Below are 26,216 nucleotides of genomic sequence, written 5' to 3' on the forward strand. Positions count from 1 at the left end.
GTAATCAGCTAAATCAAAACAATATAAAAAGGAACAGGATGGATAAATTTATAAAATTTATATATAAGTTTATAAAACTAGAGCAATATTTTTGAAATTTAATATACAAAAAAAGGATACTAGTTTTCCTCTTTTCCATCCCTCACCTCCTGCAATTAAAGAGGCATTTGATATTAAAATAAGGTCACACAATAATTACCTATGGGTTTATTGTCACCATGCATTCTTATACTACTTATCAATAGAATAGTGCTTATTACATATTAGTAGTAGTATGAGTAAATTGTCAAATTAATTCTATAGGAATACTGTGACAGAATGAAGGAAAAAAAATAATCTCAGCCATTTTTATTTTTCTAATATATGTGGAAAGATGAGTGGTTCAAGGGTCTCCTAAAACACAGTTCTCGTCATATCATTCCTAAGCTCACCAATATTTCATGCCTTACTATTGACTGTTATATAAGTGCAAAAGTTTCAACTCATTTATTATGGCCCAGATTTTCCATTCTAGTCATAGCTTCTCTATTCTTCATCTCTCTCTTTATTCTGTTCTTCTACTGTATCATCTAATAAAATTACACTATTCAGTTCCCAAATCATGCCTTATGCTTTGCTATGTAAGGATTTTGTTTATATTGTTTCTCTCACCTAGAAATCACTCATACCATTTAACAAAATTCCACTCATTTTCTTGATCTGTCTCTAGCATCTCCTTTTGTGAAGCATTTTTTGATTCTCCCAATGAAATGAAATCTCTTACTCTTTAAGAGCCCTATAGAACTAATAATACTAATTTTTCCTGCAATATAGTTATTTGTGCATTTGTCTTATTCCCCTTTACACTTTACTGGAATTTCCCTGAGGTAGAACTTGATTATTTTTCTTCTTTGTATCCCCTGTGCACCAAGTGCTAAATGAATTTACACCTTGTTGAGGAAAAGATGTAAGATATGAGAATCTTCCTTCAGTTTCTACAGATTAGCCCTCCACAATATAAAATGAGAAATGAAATATTAATAGGTTATTCAAACTCTGAGTAATATGGAAACAAATGATCACCTTTGGTTTATCAGTCTTCCAGAAAAATGATTTCAAATTTAGATTTCTTTGGTTGTGTAAATAAAAGGAAGTCAATACAAATGAAACAGTGGTCAAGGTTTTTTTTTTCCCCCAAAGCTTGGAACTGAGTGTATTTAATCTGATCTCATTCCTTTATTTGCTCTGATAATATTTAAAAGCAACCACTCTGTACAAATGCATGATACTAGGTGTGGAGTAATAATAACTAACCTTTTGGGCAGCATCAATCTAAATGACCATTGTTCATAGTGCAACCAAAATGTAGGTCTTAGCTCTTGCTACTCTGGAATGCATATCACAACACACAATTATTTTTGAAAATAGGCTAGCTTCCTTACCGTCTCTCATTCAATCCATATATGGAAACAAAGGTATTTTAAAATGACTTGACTTTATGAAGTCTGTGTTTCTAGATGCTTGTGATAAATTTTATCAGAGTTGTCTGGTTTCTTTAGTATTTTTCTTGTGATGCATGCATTCATAGTCATTCAGTCATGTCTGACTGTTTGTGAACCCAGAAGAGCCCTATATGTTCTTCTGTCCATGGAATTTTCCAGGCAAGAATACTAGAATGAGTTACCATTAGCTCCTCCTGGGGATCCTCGCAACCCAGGGATCGAACCTGCGTCTCCTGTGTCTCCTGCTTTGGCGGGAGGATTCTTTACCACTGCACCATCTGGAAAGCTTTTACCTAAATTCTTCTTTCTTTTGTGAAATAATTCTTGTGACCTTTAACCTAAATTCCTTCTTTGCTGTGCTCCTTAGAAGAGTTTAACCTCTTGGAGTCTTCCTTGTTTTGAGACTTCTGTTGGTGAGCTAGTTCTAACCCACCTAATCTACCTTGTTTAGAATTTCAAGCCCCTTATGTATAGCAGGGCAAAGAACTCCTCCCCAAAAGCCAGTCCGCAGAGGCACAGCATTCTCACATGGAACATATCTAATATGTTTCTAATTTAGTAGAGAATTCAGTGCATTCAATCTATAATTGAATTTCTAATTTAAATAATTTCACTCTTCTATTTTGATGATTGACAAAATGAATCTAATTCTGAAGTTACAACTAGATCAACCTTTCAGGTTGCTTCATGAAAATAAAAGGAACTATGCTGACATGCGTTTTATTCCATTCTCTGATTTTGAAAGATGGCAAAGTCATATATTCTTCCCTGTAATCTACAGGGTCCATCAAAACTTCCACTGAGTCTTGATAACAGGTGCTTTCTTTCCAGAAATCAGCTAAGGGCACAAGTCCTAGAAATGAGATGAAGATTTTGCCATGGAAAGTTATACACTATTTTCTCTTTTTTCATTTCTCCCCATAGTCTTTCTCTGTCTCTCATTCACTGTTAAACAAACACACACATATACACTCACACAGATTTCTTGACTAAAAAGTTCTCCAGAAGATACTTCTAGGGAAGAATTGTTTTTTCTCTGCTTGTTTGTGTTTTGAATGATATTTTCTGAAGTCTAGCACTTCTGAGCAATTTCAGAGTATCTGCTGAAAAGTTTGTTCAATTTGGTCAAATAATTTGCATGACTTCACCTAAGCTTTTACTTCATCAGCTTTTTTTCTCAGTTCTGGGCAGCTACTTTAACAGGTGTGCTCAGATTTTAAAGTGACCATTTTCTGGGTGAATTAAGCCTTTCGCCCAGTTTAGATGTAGGAATTTTCTCCGTATCATGAATAAATTATTCTGGCCATATAGCAAAGGAAGTAAATACATCATATAGAAAAATACTTCTACATATAAATTTGTTTAACCTAAAATGAAACAAATTTCTATCTATTTAAGTGAATTTTTTTGCCTCCTATGAAATTTTTAAAATACTAATAGAAGTGAAAATGTCATCAATGGAATGGAAGGTTTTTAAACCAACATTTATAAATAAACTTCATGGCTTCAAATTATTTCATTTCTCTGAATACCCATATTTGCTTTTACTGTGCCATATAATAACTTTATTGTACAAATTTCAGACTATAGCCACTATGCTTCTAAGATATGTTTTCAAATTAGAGGATAGAGAGGTTGAAAAGAATATAAATGAATAAATTTCTTGCAGCTGTGGACAATTATTAGAGAATACCATTCACTGTTGATGTAAATCTTTATGTTTATCTCAAGATGCTACATGCTGAAACTGACAAAGCTATTGTCTGTTAGATAATAGCATGCATTGCTAAAGACTGATTATGCAAACTGAGGAGGACAGTTGCATAACACTTAAAACTAAATATTATGTAAATGGCTTTTAAAAATGTGAACTATTTAACAATAATTTACTTTGAGTTTTTTAATATCAGTGGCTAAATGTCTTTGTTGTAATTTTATCTCTCCTATCATCTGTGCTTTCTAACCAGCACCATAGCTAAGTTTTAAATGGCAGTTTCAGAATTAGTATATTGAAAAGTGACACTAGAAATTGGGTAACTAAGTTGGTTATCCCGGAAATTAAAATTTGCCAAAGTACGTTCCATAAATATTGATGCTGTAAGATCATGGGACAAAAGGGGAGTATGTGATGAAACATGAGAGGAGATGCACACATTGTGTTGATCCTTTGTTATGTCTGAGTTAGAATATCACAGACTCTACTATGATCTGCAATAAATAAATCTGTTTTAATCTTTCTTAATACAACTTTCCCCAAACTTATTTGACAAGAGAACACTCTATATGTGACATAAACTCTTCATATATGCCAAATGATCTGTGGTATCTGTTCACATACTTAAAAGAAGAATCTCTATTTCAGTACTCTTTGGGTACACCAATAGAAGAGGTACTATTCTCTTCTCTCTTTGTACAACAGATCTGATGTACAACTCTATCTTGTTTGACAGAGGCAGGAGTTTGTTGAAGAGTGAGGTTTGCTTTAGGATGAATGAGGAGACCAGCCAGCTTCTTCCTACTGTCCTGCCTCATCCCAATTCTATGTGCTCTTTTCTCTGAAATGCCAGCACAAGGATCATAGAGGGTGATGGCCAGAACACTGCATGTTAAATTACTTAGTCATCCAAGGGCAAAGATAAATTAACAGGAGCAAAGGTAAGAGCAGTTCTGGTTGTAGTGCATTCCAAGATGTTCTCATTTTTCTATACAATACTGGTTAAAAAGTACTTTAATAAAGAGCTGCAGAAGCAATATCTTAAAAGTATTAGTGGCCGACTCTGCAAAGAGTGTCCGACTCTTTGCAACCCCATACATAGACTGTAGCCTGCCAGGCTCCTCTGTCCATGGAATTTTTCAGGCAAGAATACTGGAGTGGGTTGCGATTCCCTTCTCCAGTAGATCTTCCAGACTCAGGGATCAAACATGGGTCTCCTGCATTGCAGGCAGATTCTTTACAGTCTGAGCCAGCAGGGAAGCCTATGTATAATAAAACTTATTATTCTTAAACACGGGAAGACAGAGGTATCCACTATTACTATACCTTCTTAATAAAGTAGGTAGTGCATACACTATTACCTAAGGACAGAGTACATAAGAATGCAGAGGAAATGGCAGGATTGAAGGAAAAGTGAGAACAGTCTTCAGTTTCAGATTATAGCATTGTTGCAAATTTTTTTTTTTTAAATCAAGAAGCTACTAGAACTAATTAAGCACACTTGCTAGATATAAGAATGACGTAACGATGAGTAACGTTTCTCTGTATCAGCAGTGGTCATATATTAAAAGGAATCAAATTTCTAGGAATTAACTAAGAAGGCCAAAGTTTTCCATAAATAGAATTGTAAAATTTTAATAATATACAGATATATTGGTTTGAATAAATGAAGGGCTAATTCTAGTCCCTTGAATGGAATGTCCTTCTTTAATGAAGATATTAATTTTTCCTTTTAATTTATAAGTGTAACCCCACTGTAATTTATAAATATAAAGTCTAGTTTGAATTTTAGAAGAAATTGATAAACACACTAAAATGTATGTAAAAAATAAAGGTACATGAATAATTTTAAAAAAGAGTAAAGGAAGAGGAGAAATCCCTATATTATTTATTGAGATGTATTATAGAACTATATTAATAAAAACATTGTGGTTTTGGCAATAAGTAAGATAAATGAATAAGGAAGCAAAGAAAAAGCTCAGAGATAGATCTATGTACATATGAAGACAATTTATTACAAACTTGCCATCACAAATCAATGGATAAAGGAAAATTTTAGTAGCACACACTGGGAAACTGGGCAGACAAAATACTACATTCAGTGATGGAATCCACGTGAATTAAAGACATAAATATAATGCTAAAACTACAAAGTTAGTAGAAGAAAATACTGGGAACACCACTGCAACCTAAAAAGTGGAGAAGATTTCTTAATAAAAACTTTAAAGATAGAACCAAAGGCGGGGAAAAAAAAAAAGGTATAAGCTTGACTATATCAAAAACTAAAATATTTCAGTTCAACATTGGGTAGCCAAAGCAAAGTTAAGCAGATGACAGAGGGAAGAATATCTGCAGTGTTTAAAACTGATGGAGACTCAAATATGAACTAACCAAGGAATTTATGAGCTCATGAACAAAATGAGAAACCCAAAGAGAAAATCTGTAGAGCTTATGAAATTAATATATAAAGCACCCAAGAACTGATGCTTTTGAAGTGTGGTGTTGGAGAAGACTCTTGAGAGTCCCCTGGACTGCAAGGAGATCCAACCAGTCCAGTTTGAAGGAGATCAGCCCTGGGATTTCTTTGGAAGGACTGATGCTAAAGCTGAAGCTCCAGTACTGTGGCCACCTTATGCGAAGAGTTGACTCATTGGAAAAGAGTCTGATGCTGGAAGAGATTGAGGGCAGGAGGAGAAGGGGACGACAGAGGATGAGATGGCTGGATGGCATCACCGATTTGATGGACGTGAGTTTGAGTGAATCCGGGATTTGGTGATGGACAGGAAGGCCTGGCGCGCTGCAATTCATGGGGTCACAAAGAGTCAGACACTGACTCTGACCGAACTGAACTGAACTGAACTGATTGACTATTGATTGTTGCTTATTTTAATCTTTTCCATAGAAGTTCAACTTACGGCAGTAAGACTTATGTTCCTTGAAAGTGAAAGTGAAGTTACTCAGTCATGTCGGACTCTTTGCGACCCCATGGACTGTAGCCTATCAGGCTCCTCCGTCCATGAGATTTTCCAGGCAAGAGTACTGGAGTGGGTTGCCATTTCCTTCTCCAGGGATGTTCCTTATTAAAGCTCATTTATTTCTCTGTTACTGCTCAGTTCAGTTCAGTTGCTCAGTTGTGTCCAACTCTTTGTGACCCCATGAATCGCAGCACGCCAGGCCTCCCTGTCCATCACCATCTCCCGGAGTTCACTCAGACTCACGTCCATCGAGTCGGTGATGCCATCCAGCCATCTCATCCTCTGTCGTCCCCTTCTCCTCCTGCCCACAATCCCTCCCAGCATCAGGGTCTTCTCCAATGAGTCAACTCTTCACATGAGGTGGCCAAAGTATCGAACTTTCAGCTTCATCATCAGTCCTTCCAAAGAAATCCCAGGGCTGATCTCCTTCAGAATGGACTGGTTGGATCTCCTTGCATTCCAAGGGACTCCCAAGAGTCTTCTCCAACACCACACTTCAAAAGCGTGAATTCTTTGGTGCTCAGCTTTCTTCACAGTCCAACTCTCACATCCATACATGACCACTGGGAAAACCATAGCCTTGACTAGACGGACCTTTGTTTGCAAAGTAATGTCTCTGCTTTTGAATATGCTATCTAGGTTGGTCATAACTTTTCTTCCAAGGAGTTAGTGTCTTTTAATATCATGGCTGCAGTCACCATCTGTAGTGATTTTGGAGCCCTCCAAAATAAAATCTGACACTGTTTCCATTGTTTCTCCATCTATTTGCCATGAAGTGATGGGACCAGATGCCATGATCTTCGTTTTCTGAATGTTGAGCTTTAAGCCAACTTTTTCACTCTCCACTTTCACTTTCATCAAGAGGCTTTTTAGTTCCTCTTCACTTTCTGCCATAAGGGTGGTGTCATCTGCATATCTGAGGTTATTGGTATTTCTCCCAGCAATGTTGAATAAAACTGAATGTTAATGTTTTTAAACCTCAGGGAATAACAGTTATTGTTAAGAGTAAAAATAAATTCTCCTAAGAAGTCCGGCAATTATGTGACAAATACATAGGACCCTAACTTCAATGATAAGTTTCCCTAAAAATACTCATTGTAGTTAAAATTATCTAGTCATTTCTAAGGAGAGGAGAGATGAATTTTATAAAATAAATTGGCATGAGAAATAATGTTGTATTGGGTTTAACCTAAGCGTAGAACTCACTATTTCCCCCCAAGGCTTAAACAAATATTACATGAGTGAGGACTCTTGTAAAATGTTATGTTTTGAAATAGATATCATTAATGGCTTCTAGTGATAATTTATTTCTCCCTTTATGCACAAGTTTCTTCTCATACTAATAATGGATAGCTAATTTGCATATAAATAGATTTCAGTATTTGCTGAAGCAGAAACAAAACATGTTTCTTCCTCTTTCCCCTCCACCTCCGGACATTGTTAAACAAAACAAAATAAAAAAGGAGAGGGCAATATTGCAATAATTAACAATTAGTATTTCTAAATAATTTTCTTGATCGAAAATTTTTGCAAGCAACTTTCTTTCATGGTTTTATTGGTTTACCTCATGTCAAAGGTTTTGACTCTGTTAAAACAATTTAAAAAAAAAGACTCTGCATAGTTTTCTTAGTGATTATTTTTGATATAATTATGCTTCAAACAAAAACAACAAATCAGCTTCATGTTGGCTATTGAAATGTTTATTATGACCCTCTAGGTAATTTTTCTTATCTAGTTTTTACTGTTTTCACTGACTAGTTAGCATATTCTGCTTTAGAGAAGGTAAATGTTGTTTTTGTGACTATATTGCTTAATTAGATAAATCCTTTATTTTTGGTACATAGCAAGTCATATGCTTATAGTATTTTGTTCCTTTCAGTTAAAAATGTGCAAATGTTACTCTTTCAGTTATCATATGGTTAAATGTATCAAGTATTAAAACGTTATTATCAGAACTTATGTCCCTCCTAAATATGTCTTATAATAAGGTCTTTTGAGCGCACTTCATTTCAACTAATAATGGTCATTAGTAGAAGAATGATTAACTCAATATATGTGTATATTAAAGATATCCATTTGATATTTGCTTCTGGCATTTGAAATAGGATATGTTTCTCTATCATTTTTCTTTAAGTGGATAGGAGGCATTATTTTGTGGAACACTTAGCATTTATTTTAAAGTAATTCTTTCAGGAAATTAAGATAGCAGCTGTCGGTCCAGCGTCTATTAATACGTGTGTCTTTCTGACCTGCAGAATCATTCAGTGGAAAGTGAATAAGGATTTCAGCTTGCAGAAAAGACAGGAAAGATGACTGTTACATTTGAGCAATTCTGTTTTCCTTGATTTTTTGTTATTTGCATAAATACTATTTTCATCTCTTGTTGTATACGTTTGCCAAGATGAGTGAGGTGATTCCTGGGGGGTCCAAAGCCCTATCCAAAATCGAGCCATAAATATCCAGAAAAAGTAGTAAAGATACTGTATTGAAATTTATGTATTATAAGAATATTATATAGATCTTTTCTACCAGCTTAAAAGAAAAGAGAGAAAATATTGTCCCCTAGAGAATATGACATGTTGCATTCTGCCACAGAGAGGCAGCCTTCACCAAAAGATGGGACTTAGGGGTGTTTGGTTTTTGGAAACTATCATTTAACTCTTGATTTAAAAAAATGTTTAGAACAGGTTGAGAAAGTAGCAAGTATGGCATCCTTGACATCTGGGAGTGTGTGTGATAGCATGGAGACTGAAGACAATTTGGCTTTCAAAATTGTGACATTTTTGTTTTCCTTAAATGTGTATGCACTTATTATAAATAGAAAAGTATAGATATAAAACCAAAATTACATCCACTTTGGTAGGCTAATAGATTAATAATCCAGTAACAAAATTCCTGAATTTATCATATAGCCCTTAATTTATTCCATCTGTTAGACCTAATTCACCTATTAGGGAAATGTAATGTTCAGGTGGACTTCCCTGGTGGCTTAGACGGTAAAGTGTCTGTCTACAATGCGGGAGACCTAGGTTCGATCCCCGGGTCAGGAAGATCCCCTGGAGAAGGGAATGGCAATCCACTGCAGTACTATTGCCTGGAAAGCATAATATTCTCATTTAATTACCATGATTTTGGGGGCAAATTTGATATTTTTGGAAAGTGCTAGAGAAAGCAAATGAAGATTAAAAAGGCAGTGTGAAATATTGGAAAGAGTTGTTGAAAACACAGTCCAAGTCACACAGCAGCTATTAACTTAATTTCCTATAAAATTTAAGTGATTTTAGTTTCCTTTCCTCCTAGGCATGTTCTAAGGATTAAAAGTGGTTGAACGATTTGATTCTTATTCATTTTGTGACTTTGTAGAAGTTATTTAAGTAATCTGCACCATTTCATCCCCATTTTATAAAGAAAGAATCTAAAACTTTAGAAGATTTACAGATTTTATGACGGTAATATGGCTAGTATACAGAAAGCTTGAATGTTTTAGGTTTAAAGATTTATTGTGGGAAATACTAGACTAAAATAAAATAGAGATGAAATATACTTATATTTCAAAGAATCGTATCTTCCATGATAATGAAATACATGTTATGTGTTTGGCTCCAACTTGAAATAATGTAACATACCTACAATAGAATTCATAATGTGTGGAAGGATATACACTGAAAAGTACATCTCTTTACCGTCTTAATAGTGCCAGTCTCCTATAACTCTCTGTCCTTTCAGGCAGCAAGTGTTCTAAACTTGTTCAACAACATTTATGTAATATATCGTCTAAATACCATTTTCAAATTATAAGAAGAAATATGAATTCAAAGTATCAATTTTCCATTGACAGTTGCTGACAAAGAGGGAAAGGAAAAAATAATGGTTAAAATGCTTGCAAGCAGTGGGAGTGGACTCTAGTGGAGTTATACATTGATTCTTCCTTCCTTTGTTTGGCTCAGTTTAGCAGAACAAGCTTTAATTGAGGCTCTGAGAATAAGGCAAGCATAGGCAGTAAGCTCATCTCACACGCTAGTAAAGTAATGCTCAAAATTCTCCAAGTCAGGCTTCAGCAATACGTGAACCATGAGCTTCCAGATGTTAAAGCTGGTTTTAGAAAAGGCAGAGGAACCAGAGATCAAATTGCCAACATCTGCTGGATCATTGAAAAAGCAAAAGAGTTCCAGAAAAACATTTATTTCTGCTTTATTGACTATGCCAAAGCCTTTGACTGTGTGGATCACAATCAACTGTGGAAAATTATGCAACAGATGGGAATACCACACCACCTGACCCGCCTCTTGAGAAACCTATATGCAGGTCAGGAAGCAACAGTTAGAACTGGACATGGAACAACAGACTGGTTCCAAATAGGAAAAGGAATATGTCAAGGCTGTATATTGTCACCCTGCTTATTTAACTTCTATGCAGAGTACATCATGAGACACGCTGGGCTGGAAGAAGCACAAGCTGGAATCAAGATTGCTGGGAGAAATATCAATAACCTCAGATATGCAGATGATACCATCCTTATGGCAGAAAGTGAAGAGGAACTAAAAGCCTCTTGATGAAAGTGAAAGAGGAGAGTGAAAAAGTTGGCTTAAAGCTCAACATTCAGAAAACGAAGATCATGGCATCTGGTCCCATCACTTCATGGGAAATAGATGGGGAAACAGTGGAAACAGAGTCAGATTTTATTTTTGGGGGGCTCCAAAATCACTGCAGATGGTGATTGCAGCCATGAAATTAAAAGAGGCTTACTCCCTGGAAGGAAAGTTATGACCAACCTAGATAGCATATTCAAAAGCAGAGACATTACTTTGCAAACAAAGGTCCGTCTAGTCAAGGCTATGGTTTTCCCAGTGGTCATGTATGGATGTGAGAGTTGGACTGTGAAGAAAGCTGAGCTCTGAAGAATTGATGCTTTTGAAGTGTGGTATTGGAGGAGACTCTTGAGAGTCCCTTGGACTGCAAGGAAATCCAACCAGTCCATCCTAAAGGAGATCAGTCCTGGATGTTCATTGGAAGGACTGATGCTGAAGCTGAAGCTCCAATACTTTGGCCACCTCATGTGAAGAGTTGACTCATTGGAAAAGACCCTGATGCTGGGAGGGATTGTGGGCAGGAGGAGAAGGGGATGGCAGAGGATGGGATGGCTTGATGGCATCACCGACTCGATGGACATGAGTTTGAGTGAACTCCGGGAGTTGGTGATGGACAGGGAGGCCTGGCTTGCTGCGATTCATGCGGTTGCAGAGTCGGACACGACTGAGTGACTGAACTGAACTGAGGCAGTAAGAGATTTAGACATATTCTAGAGGAAATAATGTGTTCTTAGTCACCCCTTGTGTCCGACTCTTTGCGACATCATGGAATGTACCCCGCCAGACTCCTCTGTCTATGGGGATTCTCCAGACTAGAATACTGGAGTGGGTTGCCATACCCTCCTCGAGGGATCTTCCCAACCCAGAGGTTGAACCTAGGTTTCCCACATTGCAGGCAAATTCTTTACCAACTGAGCAAATTCCTTAAGGTTTATTGTTTGATCACTATTTCTTGAGATTTAAGGAAAAGTGATTTCTTCAGTGTTTAAATATATTCGAGAACAGCTACATAATAAGCTGTAATTTAAAGGTTAAAATATGGGTTTTATGAAAATTACATTTTTTCATTTTACTTTCAGGGAATATGATTTATTATTTTGTCATGAATCCAAGGAATCTATACTTTAAATAACTCACCTGGGTGATTCTGTGATCCGTATACTACGCTGTGAGAAAGATTAGTTTAACATGTATGGTGCCCATATGATCCTCTTTGTTTTTTGTTTTGATATTTCAAGCCCTAGAACAAATTCAGTCCAGAGGCCAGTGGAGAACATGTCCAAAGCTAGGGAAGGGCAGTGAATAGGGCTTGTGGGTCATATATTGAAGACAGATGAGGGAAGCCCTAACTATTTGGAAGTAAGCATTATTAATATAAGCAAATCCCACTGCTATTTGTCTTGGTTATATTCATTACTGTAGTTGATGAGAAGGCTTGCAAGGAAGGAATTTTGGTATTATTTCATGAAGGTATAGGAAGAGGGTTGGAAAATATTTATTAGTATTATATTTACAACAACAGAATGAACAGAGAACACTGTTATGTTGAAGAAAAAATCTTATTTAGATTTAAATATATGTATAGATTTAAATTTACTGAAAATGAGCAAGAAGCTTTCTGAAATAGTCAATGGTTAACTCAATAGTTTTTGTTTGATTTCTAATGAATGTGAACAAAATATTTGTGCATGAAAGCCCCATTCTGTCACTCATTTAATCTATAAAAATATGTTTAAGATGCAGAATGTATTCATTAAGTTGAAAATAAAAATGTTAACCATTTTTAATTGACTTGTCATTAAGCTTTTCTTTCAGAAAACTCTAAACTCTGTGAACCTAGCTTTACTGTAGCTATTTATAGCAGACATATACAAAGGAAAATTCAAATGAAAATTCAGTTGAAAATAAAAATGTTAACCATTTTTAATTGACTTGTCATTAAGCTCTTCTTTCAGAAAACTCTCAACTCTGTGAACCTAGCTTTATTGTAGCTATTTATAGCAGACATATTCAAAGGAAAATTCAAATCCAAATGCACTTGGGGGACTTAACAATTTTTAGCAAGTTAAGAAAATGGCACTAGTCACAATAAAATGGTAAAAATTGGCCAGTTAAAAAGTTTTGCTTAGGACTTCCCTGGTAGTCCAGCATCTAAGACTCCTCACTTCTAATATAGGAGGTGTGGGTCGGGGAACTGAGGTCCCACATATTGCATGGAGGACAAAATAAAGTTTTGCTTTAAATTATGGCTCATTTACTATAGCTTTCTTAAATAATTTAGTTTGATTAATATTAATTAAATATTTAATTATTAAAAAATAGAGTTGGTATTTATATTTTAAGAACTCTATATAACTTGATCTATGACATGACATATTTTACGGACATATAACATTATTCTGATTTTTACATACAGTGTTCACAGAGATAAGTACCAGTTTTAACAGGGAAAAGCTTACTATTTTAGCCCTGAGTGTTGTTATATTGATGACGACCTAAGAAGACTAAGAATATATGTGGAGACTTCTCAACTTTTTGCTTAGGTAATAATCCTGGCATTCTGAATCCAAACGTTTAAATGAACAGTGGGATATAAAGCCCAAACTCAGTTATGAAAGGAAAATTTGCTACTAATTTTTATTGTTGTTCAGTTACCCAGTTGGTTCCAATTCTTTGCGATGCCATGGACTGCAGCCTGCCAGGCCTCTCTGTCCCTCACCATCTCACAAAGTTTGCCCAAGTTCATGTCCATTGCATCAGTGATGCCATCCAGCCATCTCATCCTCTGATGCTTTCCTCTCCTACTCTCAATCTTTCCCAGCACCAGGGGCTTTTCCAATGAGTCAGCTAGTTTCAGCTTCAGCATCAGTCATTCCAACAAGTATTCAAGGTTGATTTACCTTAAGATTGGCTGGTTTGATCTCCTTGCTGTCAGGGACTCTCAGGAGTCCTCCACCTCCACGGTTCAAAGGCGTCAGTTCTTCAGTGCTCCCACTTCTTTATGGTCCAGCAATCACAACCGTATGTGACCACTGGGAAAACTATAACCTTAACTATATGGACCTTTTTTGGCACAGTGATGTCTCTGCTTTTCAACACACTATCTAGGTTTGTCATAGCTTTCCTACCAAGAAGCAAACCTCTTACTTCATGGCTGCACTCACTATCTGCAGTGATTTTAGAGCCCAAGAAGAGGATCTCTGTCACTATTTCCACCTTGTCCCCCTCAATTTGCCTTGCAGTAAGAGGGTCAGATGCCATGATCTTAGATTTTTTTAATATTTACTTTTAAGCTAGCTCATTCCCTCTCCACCTTCACCCTCATCAAGAGGCTCTTTAGTTCCTCTTTGCTTTTTGTCATTAGAGTAGTATCATCTGCATATCTGAGACTGTTGATGTTTCTCCTTCCTATCTCGATTCCTGCCTGTAACTCATCCAGGCATATCAGCCTGGCATATCTCATGATGTGCTCAGTGTATACATTAAATAAACAGGGTGACAGCAGACAGCCCTGTCCTACTCCTTTCTCAGTCTTGAAACTTTGCTAATAATGTATCAGAGTAATTGTGAGGTATTTTATTTACCTTGAAGATAATGTCAGTTTTACTGATTAATTGATAATTTGTTCACCAATGAAAATCATCCATGTGTTACATATTTATACACTACCTACTCAAAGTTGTGTTAGGTGAAAGGTGATCATCCTTCCTTCCAGTTGGAAGGTATGTTCCTTCATACATAAAGGATGTTATAACTTCATTTCCAAGACTGGTGAAAGTCTTTCAAACTTGTACAATGTTACTTATATTATCAGAGAGTAAAATTATCAGTAAGATCAAAGACTTCATCTGATAGGGTTTTGGATATGCATTGGCTTTTTGGCTAAGATCAAGTGGTGGTTCAGACGGAAAGCGTCTGTCTACAATGTGGGAGACCTGGGTTCGATCCCTGGGTCAGGAAGTACCCTGGAAGAGGAAATGGCAACCCACTCCAGTACTCTTGCCTAGAAAATCCCATGGACGGAGGAGCCTGGTGTCCATGGGGTCGCAAAGAGTTGGACACGACTGAGTGACTTCACTTCACTTTTGATAAGTATTACTTGGAGGTACACAGTTAAACAGACTTCAATATTTGAAGATATTCAAATTCAGTATTTGAAGATATTAGAATTGATTAAACAATTGAAGATAATATAACTGATTAAACAATTGGTTAAAAATGGAAAAACCAAGAGAGTTCCAGAAAAATATCTACTTCTGCTTTATTGACTATTCCAAAGTCTTTAACTGTGTGGATCACAACAAACTGTGGAACATTCTTAAAGAGATGGGAATACCAGACCACCTGACCTGCCTCCTGAGAAATGTGTATGCAGGTCAAGAAGCAACAGTTAGAACTGGACATGGAACAACAGACTGGTTTCCAAATCAGGGAAGGAGTACATCAAGGTTGTATATTGTTGCCCTGCTTATTTAGCTTATATGCAGAGTATATCATACCAAATGCCAGGCTGGATGAAGCTCAAGCTGGAATCAAGATTGCTGGGAGAAATATTAATAACCTCAAATATGTAGATGACACCACCCTTTTGGCAGAAAGCAAAGAACTAAAGAGCCTCTTGATGAAAGTGGAAGAGGAGAGTGGAAAAAGCTGGCTTGAAACTCAACATTCAGAAAACTAAGATCATGCCATCACTTCATGGCAAATAGATGGGGAAACAATGGAAACAGTGACAGACTATTTTCTTGGGCTTCAAAATCCCTGCAGATGGTGACTGCAGCCATGAAATTAAAAGACACTTGCTCCTTGGAAGACAAGCTATGACCAACCTAGACAGCATATTAAAAAGCAGAGACATTACTTTGCCAACAAAGGCCCATCTAGTCAAGGCTATGGTTTTTCCAGTAGTCATATATGGATATGAGAATAAGGAAAGCTGAGCACTGAAGAACTGATGTTTTTGAACTGTGCTGTTGGAGAAGACACTTGAGAGTTCCTTAGATTGCAAGGAGATCTAACCAATCCATCCTAAAGGAAATCAGTGCTGAATATTCATTGGAAGGACTGATGCTGAAGCTGATACTCCAATACTTTGGCCACCTGTTGTGAAGAACTGACACATTGGAAAAGACCCTAATGCTGGGAAAGATTGAAGGTGGGAGGAGAAGGGGACGACAGAGGATGAGATGGTTGGATGGTATCACCGACTTGATGGACATGAGTTTGAGCAAGCTCTGGGAGTTGGTGATGGGCAAGGAAGCCTGGCATGCTGCGGTCGATAGGTTGCAAAGAGTTGAATATGACTATGCGACTGAACTGAACTGAACTGGTTTTGTTTTTGGAAAGAGAAGTCAACAATATGATAACAAATACCCAGAAATTTCAGTTAAAAGTTTACCTATCATTTGGACTCTGTCATTTTTTCTCATTACCTATACAGTGAATTTAATAGATTGTGCAGTTCTGTAGTCATAATCTGAAGTGCCATTTAAGCAAATCAAGTTTTAGAAGCAGGAGAGGAGCATTGAGAGCAAGAGAGTGGTTTTGACACTGATGATAATACTTCCTTGTGTACCAATCTTTTGTCTTTGCTATTATTGCATTTGTAGAGTTGGAGAATTAAATCAGTGTGAAAAAATGTGTTCTGTGATCCCTAAACCCTCTAAAAGACATTTCAAAGCCATGCAGTCCATTTCAATGACCAGTTTTCTAGATGCTTTTTAAATGTCTAAAGATAAGCTCACATATGGGATATTTACTTTCCAGTAGTTTTCTGTCCCCTTCAGATGAAATAAGGAATCTGTAATCATAAGCAAAATTGACTACATGATTTATAAATTTTGGCTCATTACAAAGATAGCCGTTTTTTTTAATATGAGGTTTTGCAACTTTATTCATAGAAGTATTTATTTTTGAGTCCACTCTTAGTGTACTTAAATCATTTTCATTTTAAATTACTCATTGTTCCTGTTATCTCCTATTTTTGCCTTGTAGCATTGGTTGACATTTCAGAGTGTGTGAGTTGGCGTAGGGCTGGAAAATCTGTAATTATAAGAATCACCTGCTCTTGAATTTTCCATTATATAGTAGTCATGATTCAGTCAGACTTTTCATAGGTGTTTGATTTGGAATGAGAAGTTTTTCTTCCTCTGTGACCTGTGATTAAAATGTGGCCTTTTGGTAAATAAAGAGAAGATAGTTTCTGCATAATCCAGATGTGAATCAGAGCTGGTGAAGCAATGTAAATCTTTGACCTGTATCGTATAAGCAGTAATATACGTAATTGAAAATTTATTTTAAAATTAAGTGCAGTAAACCTTTTCTTTAATGCTCTGTAGCTCAGAGCAGTCTAAGTGCTAAAATGCAGCAAGCTGCATATTAAGGAAAGTTTTGCTTCACTTAATATTCCTCAAAGAAATTCCAGTAAAAGAAAATCTACTACAACTACATTTGAATATTTTCTTTTCTTTTAATGAATTATAACCATGAATGTAAATATTTATCAGCATTATGATAAATAGCATTTAGCATTATACCTTTCACATTATGGTAAAGGCAGGGGATAGACTGTACTTCATAACTGAAAATGGAACACCTTTACAGTAGTGTTTGGATAATAGCCTTACCTATTGCGTTAACTTTTATAAATATTTATAGTTAAAGTTGTAATTTTCAATTAATTGTGGAATTATGTACCCATTTCCTGATGGTAGTTTGTGGGTTTTTTTCTGGATATTGCAGCAACTGGTACATTTTCCTATGCATAGTTTAGTTTGTGTATTTAAGATTTTCTGTTAAGGTACTATATTTGTATATATACATTATTTCTCTGCAATGTAAATATAAATTGCTATGTTTGTTTAGTTACCAAGTTGTGTCCAACTCTTTTGTGACCCCATACACTGTAGCCTGCCAGGCTCCTCTGTTACAGGGAATTTCCCAGCCAAGAATACTGGAGTAAGTTGCCATTTCCTTCTCCAGGGGATCTTCCTGACCCAGCGACTGAACCCATGGCCTTATAAATATGTTAATATCATTTCAAAGAGTTGGACATGACTAGTGACTGAACAACATCCCACTGTCTTAGTCACTGTGGGCTGCTATAACAAAAGTACAATAGACTGCATGATTAAACAAAAATTTATTTCTCATAGTTCTGGTATCTGAGAAGTTCAAGATCAAGTTGCCCAGGATTCTGGCCAATTCTATTCCTAGTGAGGGCCCTCTTCCTAGTTTGCAGATAGACATCTTACTTTGTCTTCACATAAGAGAGAGAGAGAGAGTTGGTGGGCAGGAGGGGGAGAGAGAGAGAGAATAAGCTCATTATGTCTCCTCTTACAAGGACAATAATCCCATCATAAGGGCTCCCCCCTAATGAACGAATTACCTCTCAAAGTCCCAATCTCCAAATACCCTCACACTGGGGATTAGGGTTTCAAAATATGAACTGTAAATGGACAGAAACATTCTGTTTGTGTTCTGTTCTGTAGCAGTCTCCTACAAGGGCTTTATAACTTTGGGTATCTATCCTGTTAATTGAATTGATATTAGAACGATTAATCCAGAGTCAAATGTTACATTTTATTTAAAATTTTGAAATGTCCTTTGAAATGAAGCTAAAGCTTTAAAAATGTTTCATGTGAACCTATCAATTCTAAAATACATCAGATTCTAAAATATCAACAAGAATCTATTCTTCAAAGTAAGTGGTTTCAAATTGCATGTCTCCTAGGGAGACAGAGGCATTAATTTTGTATCCTATTAATATCTTTATATCTGTTCTACTATTTCGCTATTTATGTTCATTGTCAATATTCTGTGCTTCAAGTTTTTATTCCCTCACTCCACAGTGTCTTTTTAATGCCTTCTAATTTAGTTTCATTTGTTACCACTCTTTTAAAATTACATTCTATATGCACTGCTTCCCTGCTTCCCTGGTGGCTCAAATAGTAAAGAATCTGCCTGCAATTTGGGAAACCTGGGTTTGATCGCTGGGTTGGGAAGATACCCTGGAAAAGGGAATGGTGGCCCACTCTAGTATTCTTGCCTGGAGAATCCCATGGACCAAGGAGCCTGGTGGGCTACAGTCTATGGGGTTGCAAAGAGTTGGACACAACTGAGCAACTAAGCACAGTACATACACTCTACTATAAATCTCCTCTTGAAATCTTTGATATGGTAGACCTCTAACACTCTTCATGCACTTCTCCGGAGGCTCAGTGGTAAAGAATCCATCTGCAATGCAGGAGACGTGTGTCTGATCCCTGGTTTGAGAAGATTCCCAGGAGAAGGAAATGGGCACCCGCTCCTGTATTCTTGCCTGGGCAATCCCATGAACAGAGGAGCCTGGCAGGCTACAGTCCATAGGGTCGAGAAAGAGTCAGACACTACTTAGTGACTAAACAACAACCCTCTTCATATATGAAGCATGGCATGTTTTAGACAGTAATTATTGGTTAACATGGAAATGGAGCAAAAAACAGCCTCTTTCGATTTATTGTCTATGATGTAGTAGCTAGGTTTATTAACTAGACTGTTTCCTTCTTTGACTCTCTGTTCCCTCTCTGTGTGCAGTCTCCCAAGTTCCACTCCTCGGTTATTTAGTTTTCTCTCTCCGTGCTCTTCCACTTAGAGAAACCTCGACTATTGCCTCTACATAAGTAACCGCATTCTTTCTTTCCAGGTCAGCTTTCTCAGGAGTCTCAGTTACATATCTACGATTGTCCTCTGGATATCCTGCATCTTTTCATATATAACTGGCTCAAAATCAAGCCCAAAGTCTTCCTCTGCTCCTTCTTTCTGTGTTTCTTTATTACCATCACAATATTACCTTTCTCATAGCCACTATTCATTTTTATCTCCTTCCAATCACTGTACATACTAAATGTTTATTGCATTTCTTAGAAAGTATTCTGAATTGTTCTTCTTTTTCCTTATCAATGTTACTAAACTCCTTGTTAGTAACCCTGAAATAGACCATCTACAAGCCATTTCATTCTATAAACTATTGCCAGAGTTTATTTCTTAATTAGCTTTTTCTTTATGAATCTCCTTTAGTCTAAAATCTTCGAAGGGTAGACTATGGAAGTGGTTTTTAAAAGCTCTTTTAAATAAAAATTAATGAAAAACTTTGGTTAAATAAAATTTTACATGGAACCCAAACAAAGCAGTGAATGTGTAGTTGTTTTGGGTGAAAATATTTAAGCGTAAGTGTTAGTTGCTCAATCATGTCCGACCCTTTGCGATCCCATGGCCTGTAGCCTGCCAGGCTCCTCTGCCTGTGGAATTCTCCAGACAAGAATACTGGAGTGGGTTGCCATTCCGTCTTTCAAAATTTTATTTGGGCTCTACCTACACGTTGTCCCCTGGGCAATTCTTTGGAATTTTTGGAACATTTTAGAATACAATTTGAAGCTGTTGGCTCTAGTACAGAATCTTTATTTAGGATTTAGGCTTGTTCCATTCAGCCAATCTGTTTACTCCACGCAACGGTTCCATAGTCGTAAATTCCATCTTTGTGGCTTGACTTCTATCATGTTTAGGGCTCAGTATGCTGTAAAACCACCATTCTCCTTCTTTAAATCTTATTCATATTTTCAATGCAATTCAGTCATCACCTCTTCACTAAACATATGAAAGTTGTTCAGTTGCCAAGTTGCGTCTGAATCTTTGCAACCCCATAGACTGTAGCATGCTAGGCTGCTCTGTCCTTCATCATCTTTTGGAGTTTGCTCAAATTCATGTCCATTGAGTCGGTGATGCCTTCCAACCATCTCATCCTCTGTAATCCCCTTCTGCCTTCAGTCTTTCCCAACATCAAGGTATTTTCCAATGAGTATGAATGAACATATGAATGAATATTTAGGAAATAAGACTTGGGTATCTCTTCTAACAATGTAGAAGTATTTTGAGTGGGTATTATTTTCTTTTTTTTGGAAATTGCGTGTGTCTTACATTTAATTACTATGTAAGCAGAGGTCCCTGCAAGTGTATCTTGGGGATATTGCAGGTTTGGTTTCAGACTACCACAACAAAGCAGATATCCTAATATAGAGAGTCACACAATTATTTTTGGTTTTCCAGTTCATATAAAAGTTATGTTTACACTATAGTGCAGTCTATTAAATATGCAATAATTTTTGTCTAAAAAATGTACATACCTTCATTTAAAAATGCTTTATTGCTAAAAAAAAAAAACTATACATCATCTGAGCCTTCAGCAAGGGATGCTCTTTTTGTTGGTATGGTGTCTTCCCTTGATATTGCATGGTGGTTGCTGAAGGGCTAAATGGTGAGGCAGTTTCTTAGACAGTAGTGAAGTTTGCTGCATCCATTATCTCCCTTTCACAATTTTTTTTTTCTTTATCACACATGCTGTTTAGTAGCATTTTACATGCAATAGGACATCTTTCAAAATTGGAGTCAATCCTCCCAAACCCTGCTGCTGCTTTATCAACTAACTTTATATAATAATTTAAATCCTTTGTTGTCAAAATGTTAACAGTCTTAGCAGCACCTTCACTGGGAGTAGATTCCATCTTAAGAAACCACTTTCTTTGCTTATCTATAAGAAGCAACCCCTCATCCAGTTAAGGTTTACCATGAGATTGCAACAAATTGAGTCCTATCATCAGACTTCATTTCTAATTTTAGTCCTCTTACTATTTCCGCATCTGCAGTTTTTTCCTTCACTAAGACTTGAATCACTCAGTCATTCAAATCCTTCCAACTAACTCCTGTTAATGTTGATATTTTTACCACTTTCTATGAATTGTAAATGTTCTTAATGGCAAATGCAATGGTGAATCCTTTCCAGAAGGTTTTTAATTGACTTTGCCTTCTCCTCTTTACCATCTGGTGGCTCAGATGGTAAAGAATCTGCCTGCAATGCAAGAGACCCAGGTTTGATTCTGAGGTTGAGAAGATCCCTTGAAGAAGGCAATGGCTACCCACTCCAGTATTCTTGCCTGGAGAATTCCATGGACAGAGGAGCTTGGTGGGCTATAGTCCATGGGGTTGCAAAGAGTCAGACATAATGGAGTGACTACTTTCACTTTCCTTTCACATCTGTCAGAGGAATCACTATTGATGGCAGCTAGATCCATTTGAAATATATTTATTAAATAATAAGATTTGAAAGTCAAACTGACTCCTTGATCCATGGGCTACAGAATGGATGTTACGTTAGCAGGCATAAAAACATCGTTATTCTCATAGTACAGCTTCATCTGAGTTCTTGGGTGACCAACTACATGTCAATATTTGGTAATATTTTGAAAGGAAACTTTTTTTTTTTTTTTTTGCTAAGCAGTAGGTCTCAACAGTGGGCTTGAAATATTTAGCAAACCATGTTGTTAACAGATGCCACATTATCCAGGCATTATATAGCATAGTTCTTAAGGGCCCTAAGGTTTTTGGAATGTTAAGTGAGTATTAGGTTCAACTTAAAGTCACCAAGTATATTAGCCTTTACCAAGAGAATCAGCCTGTCCTTGAAACTTTGAATATAGCCATTGACTTCTCCTCTTTAGCTATGAGAGTCCTAGATGACATCTTCTTTCAAAAGAAGGCAGTTTTTTCTACATTGAAAATCTGTTATTTAGTATATTACCTTCATTAATTATCATAGCTAGATCTACTGGATAACTTGCTACAGCTTCTGTATTTACAGCTGTATAAACAGCTACTTTACATTGCAGTTTTATGTTATGGAAATAGCTTCTTTACATTTACCAGCCTCAGTTAGCTTCAGACTTCATCTGGCGCTTTCTCAGCTCTCTCAGCCTTCATGAAATTGAAGAGAATTAGGCCCAGCTCTGAATTAGGCTTTGGCTTAAGGGAATATTGATCTCTAACCAGACCACTAGAAGTTTCTCCATATCAGCATTAAAATAGCTTAGCTTTCCTATCATTTGTGTGCTCATGGGAATAACACTTTTAAATTCCTTCAAGAAGTTTTTCCTTTGGATTTATGACTTTGCTAGTGCAACAGGCCTGGCTTTCAGTCTGTCTCAACTTTTGACATGCCTGTCTCAATAAGTTTAATCATTTCCAGTTTTTAAATTAAAGTGAGAGTCATGTGACTTGTCCTTTCACTTGAACACTATAGTAATAACCCATGGTAGAGGTACAGATTGGCCTAATTGCATTATTATTGTGTCTCAGGAAATAGACCCAAGGGGAGGGAAAGAAATAAGGGAACAATCAGAACACATGCAACATTAATCAGTTAAGTTTGCCATCTTATATGAGGATGATTTGTGGTGCCCTCAAACAATTACAATAGTAATATCAAAGGTCAGTTCAGTTCAGTTCAGTTGCTCAGTCATGTCTGACTCTTTGTGACTACATGGACTGCAGCACACCAAGCTTCCCTGTTCATTACCAATTCCCAGAGCTTGCTCAAACTCATGTCCCTCAAGTCGGTGATGCCATCCAACCATCTCATCCTCTGTTGTCCCCTTCTCCTGCCTTCAGTTTTTCCCAGCATCAGGGTCTTTTCCAAGAGTCAGTTCTTCGCATCAGGTGGCCAAAGAATTGAAGCTTCAACTTCAGCATCAGTCCTTCCAATAAATATTCAGGATTGATTTCCTTTAGGATTGACTAGTTGGATCTTCTTGCAGTCCAAGGGACTCTCAAGAGTCTTCTCCAACACCACAATTCAGAAGCATCAATTCTTCAGCATTCAGCTTTCTTTATGGTCCAACTCTCACATCCATACGTGACTACTGGAAAAACCATAGCTTTGACTGGACAGAACTTTGTTGGCCAAGTAATTACTCTGCTTTTTAATATGCTGTCTAGGTGGACTATAGCTTTTCTTCCAAGAGCAAGCATCTTTTAATTTCATGGCTATGGCCACCATCTGCAGTGATCTTGGAGTACCCCCAAATAAAGTCTGTCACTGTTTCCATTGTTTCCTCATCTATTTGTCGTGAAGTGATAGGGCTGGTTGCCATGATCTTAGTTTTCTGAAAGTTGAGTTTTAAGGCACCTTTTAAACTCTCCTCTTTCACTTTCACCAAGAGGCTCTTTAGTTCTTCTTCACTTTCTGCCATAAGGGCGGTGTCAATGCATATCTCAGGTTATTGATATTTCTCCAGGCAATCTTTATTCCAGCTTGTGCTTCATCCAGCCCAGAATTTTGCATGCTGTACTCTGCATGTAAGTTAAACAAACAGGGTGACAATATACAGCCTTGACGTAATCCTTTTGAAGTTTGGAACCAATCTATTGTTCCAGCTCTAGTTCTAATTGTTGCTTCTTGACCTGCATACAGATTTCAAGAGGCAGGTCAGCTGGTCTGGTATTCCCATCTCTTTAAGAATGTTCCAGAGTTTGTTGTGATCCACACAGTCAAAGGCTTTCGTGTAGTCAATAAAGCAGAAGTAGATGTTTTTCTGGAACTCTCTTGCTTTTCCAGTGATCCAATGGATGTTGGCAATTTGATCTCTGGTTCCTCTGCCTTTTCTAAATCCAGCTTGAACATCTGGAAGTTCATGATTCATGTAGTGTTGAAGCCTGGCTTGGAGAATTTTGAACATTACTTTGCTAGCGTGTGTGATGAGTGAAATTATGCAGTAGGTTGAATGTTCTTTGAAATCACCTGTCTTTGGAATTGGAATGAAACTGAACTTTTCTAGTCCTGTGGCCACTGCTGAGTTTTCCAAATTTGCTGGTATATTTAGTGCAGCACTTTCACAGCATCATCTTTTAGGATTTGAAATAACTCAACTGGACTTGCATCACCTCCACTAGCTTTTTTCATAGTAATGCTTTGTAAGGCCCACTTGACTTCACATTCCAGGATGTCTGGCTCTAGGTGAATGATCACACACTATCATTGTTATCTGGGTCATGAAGATCTTTTTTGTACAGTTCTTCTGTGTATTCTTGTCACCTCTTCGTAATATATTCTGCTTCTGTTATTTTTTCCCATTCTATAGCTTTCATTTATTTCTTTGCATTGAGCACTGAAGATGACTTTCTTATCTCTCCCTGCTGTTGTTTGGAACTCTGCATTCAAATGGATATATCTTTTCTTTTCTCTTTTGTCTTTAGCTTATCAAAAGGTCACTGATTACAGATTACCAAAACAGATATAATTTTAATAATGAAGAAGTTTGAAGAATTGTGAGAATTACAGGACCAAATGCTTTGAAATATGGTGCTGATATATTTGCTAGAAGCAGAAATGCCACAAACCTTCAATTTGTTAAAAAACAAAGATGAAAAAAACATAATATCTGAAAAATGCAACAAAGCAAAGTGACATAAAATGAAGTTTGCCTCTGTTTTATGCTTATTATATTTGAAATCCCTGAGCTGAATGACTTTAAGCATTCAAAAGGATGGGTTCAAGATTGTTTGATGCCAAATTTAAATGTTAAGCTCACAAATCTAAGAATAATATCCATGTGACCAAAATCAATAATTTAAAATGTGCTTTATTATTTTTACATTTGTTTTCTCTTAGGACCTACAACATACAATCCTGTTTTTAAGAAATCCTGCTTCATACCCTCATTTGTTAAAGCATCAAAGCGTTTTAAAGATTCCAAAGAGATTACTCCTGGTCCAGCGACATATGAGGTTTGTCAAAAATATTTCTCTTTAAATAATAACATAAGAATGAAAAAATTTCCAGAACGTCACTGGAAATGTCTTCATTAAAGTCCTTTCCATATGATCTATTCTTATTACTAACCAAAATCTTTTAGCTGATAATGACTTTGTAAAAAATATATTCTGACATTTCTTAAAGATTTAAGAATTATTTAACAACTCATATATAAATGGCCTCAACAGCATTAATGCATATATATGTATATATAATTTTATATCTCTGCAACTTTAAATATTTAGTTATCTATGTACACAAATCAAAATTTCCAAATATTTGTTGAAATTAAGAATTTATTAAAGAGCATAGAAGAAAGCCCTGCAGATCTGGAAGAACAGGTTTGATCTTTTATTTTCTTTTAATAAATGTAGATGGTTTAGATTCATAATAAATAAATGTCTCATTCTGTTGTGGGTCTTCTGATTGTACGGAGGAGGCTGAAATAAACTGCGAGGTTTTAGAAATTGTGTTCACTATAGGTTTTAATACCTGTTTGGGATGAAAAGGTGTTCCCATTGGCTTATAGCAATTAATTTAAGAGTGCGAACCATAGTGAATGTTCTTATCTAAGATAGTTAATGAGAAACTTATTTGTATTGAATGTATGTTTTTCTACTTATTTAAAATGTCATAATCCAAATAGTTTTTCAGCATTCTGTCAAAAGCACATTCATAATATAATAGCAAAAAAGGAAGAAAATCAAGTAAATTATGAAAGATTTGTTATTTTTACCCATTGGCTGTTGATTTTCCCAGAAGATCACTGTTAATGTCTATTGATAAGCTAATACTTTTATAAGACTTACTTCAGAAAGGGAAAATATGCTAGATAGA

General features: G+C 36.4%; 1 protein-coding gene across 1 annotated transcript in view; it reads left to right on the plus strand.

Moving 5' to 3' along the window:
* Positions 1-25,432, plus strand: part of STPG2 (sperm tail PG-rich repeat containing 2) — a 347,431-nt gene extending 321,999 nt beyond the window's left edge. The window contains exon 10 of the mRNA XM_052642325.1: positions 25,236-25,432. Coding sequence (XP_052498285.1) covers positions 25,236-25,432 — 197 coding nt within the window. The remainder of the gene's footprint in view (positions 1-25,235) is intronic.
* The last annotated feature ends 784 nt before the right edge of the window (positions 25,433-26,216 follow it).

The sequence above is a fragment of the Budorcas taxicolor genome, chromosome 6, assembly GCF_023091745.1.
Source record: "Budorcas taxicolor isolate Tak-1 chromosome 6, Takin1.1, whole genome shotgun sequence".
Taxonomy (NCBI): Eukaryota; Metazoa; Chordata; class Mammalia; order Artiodactyla; family Bovidae; genus Budorcas; species Budorcas taxicolor.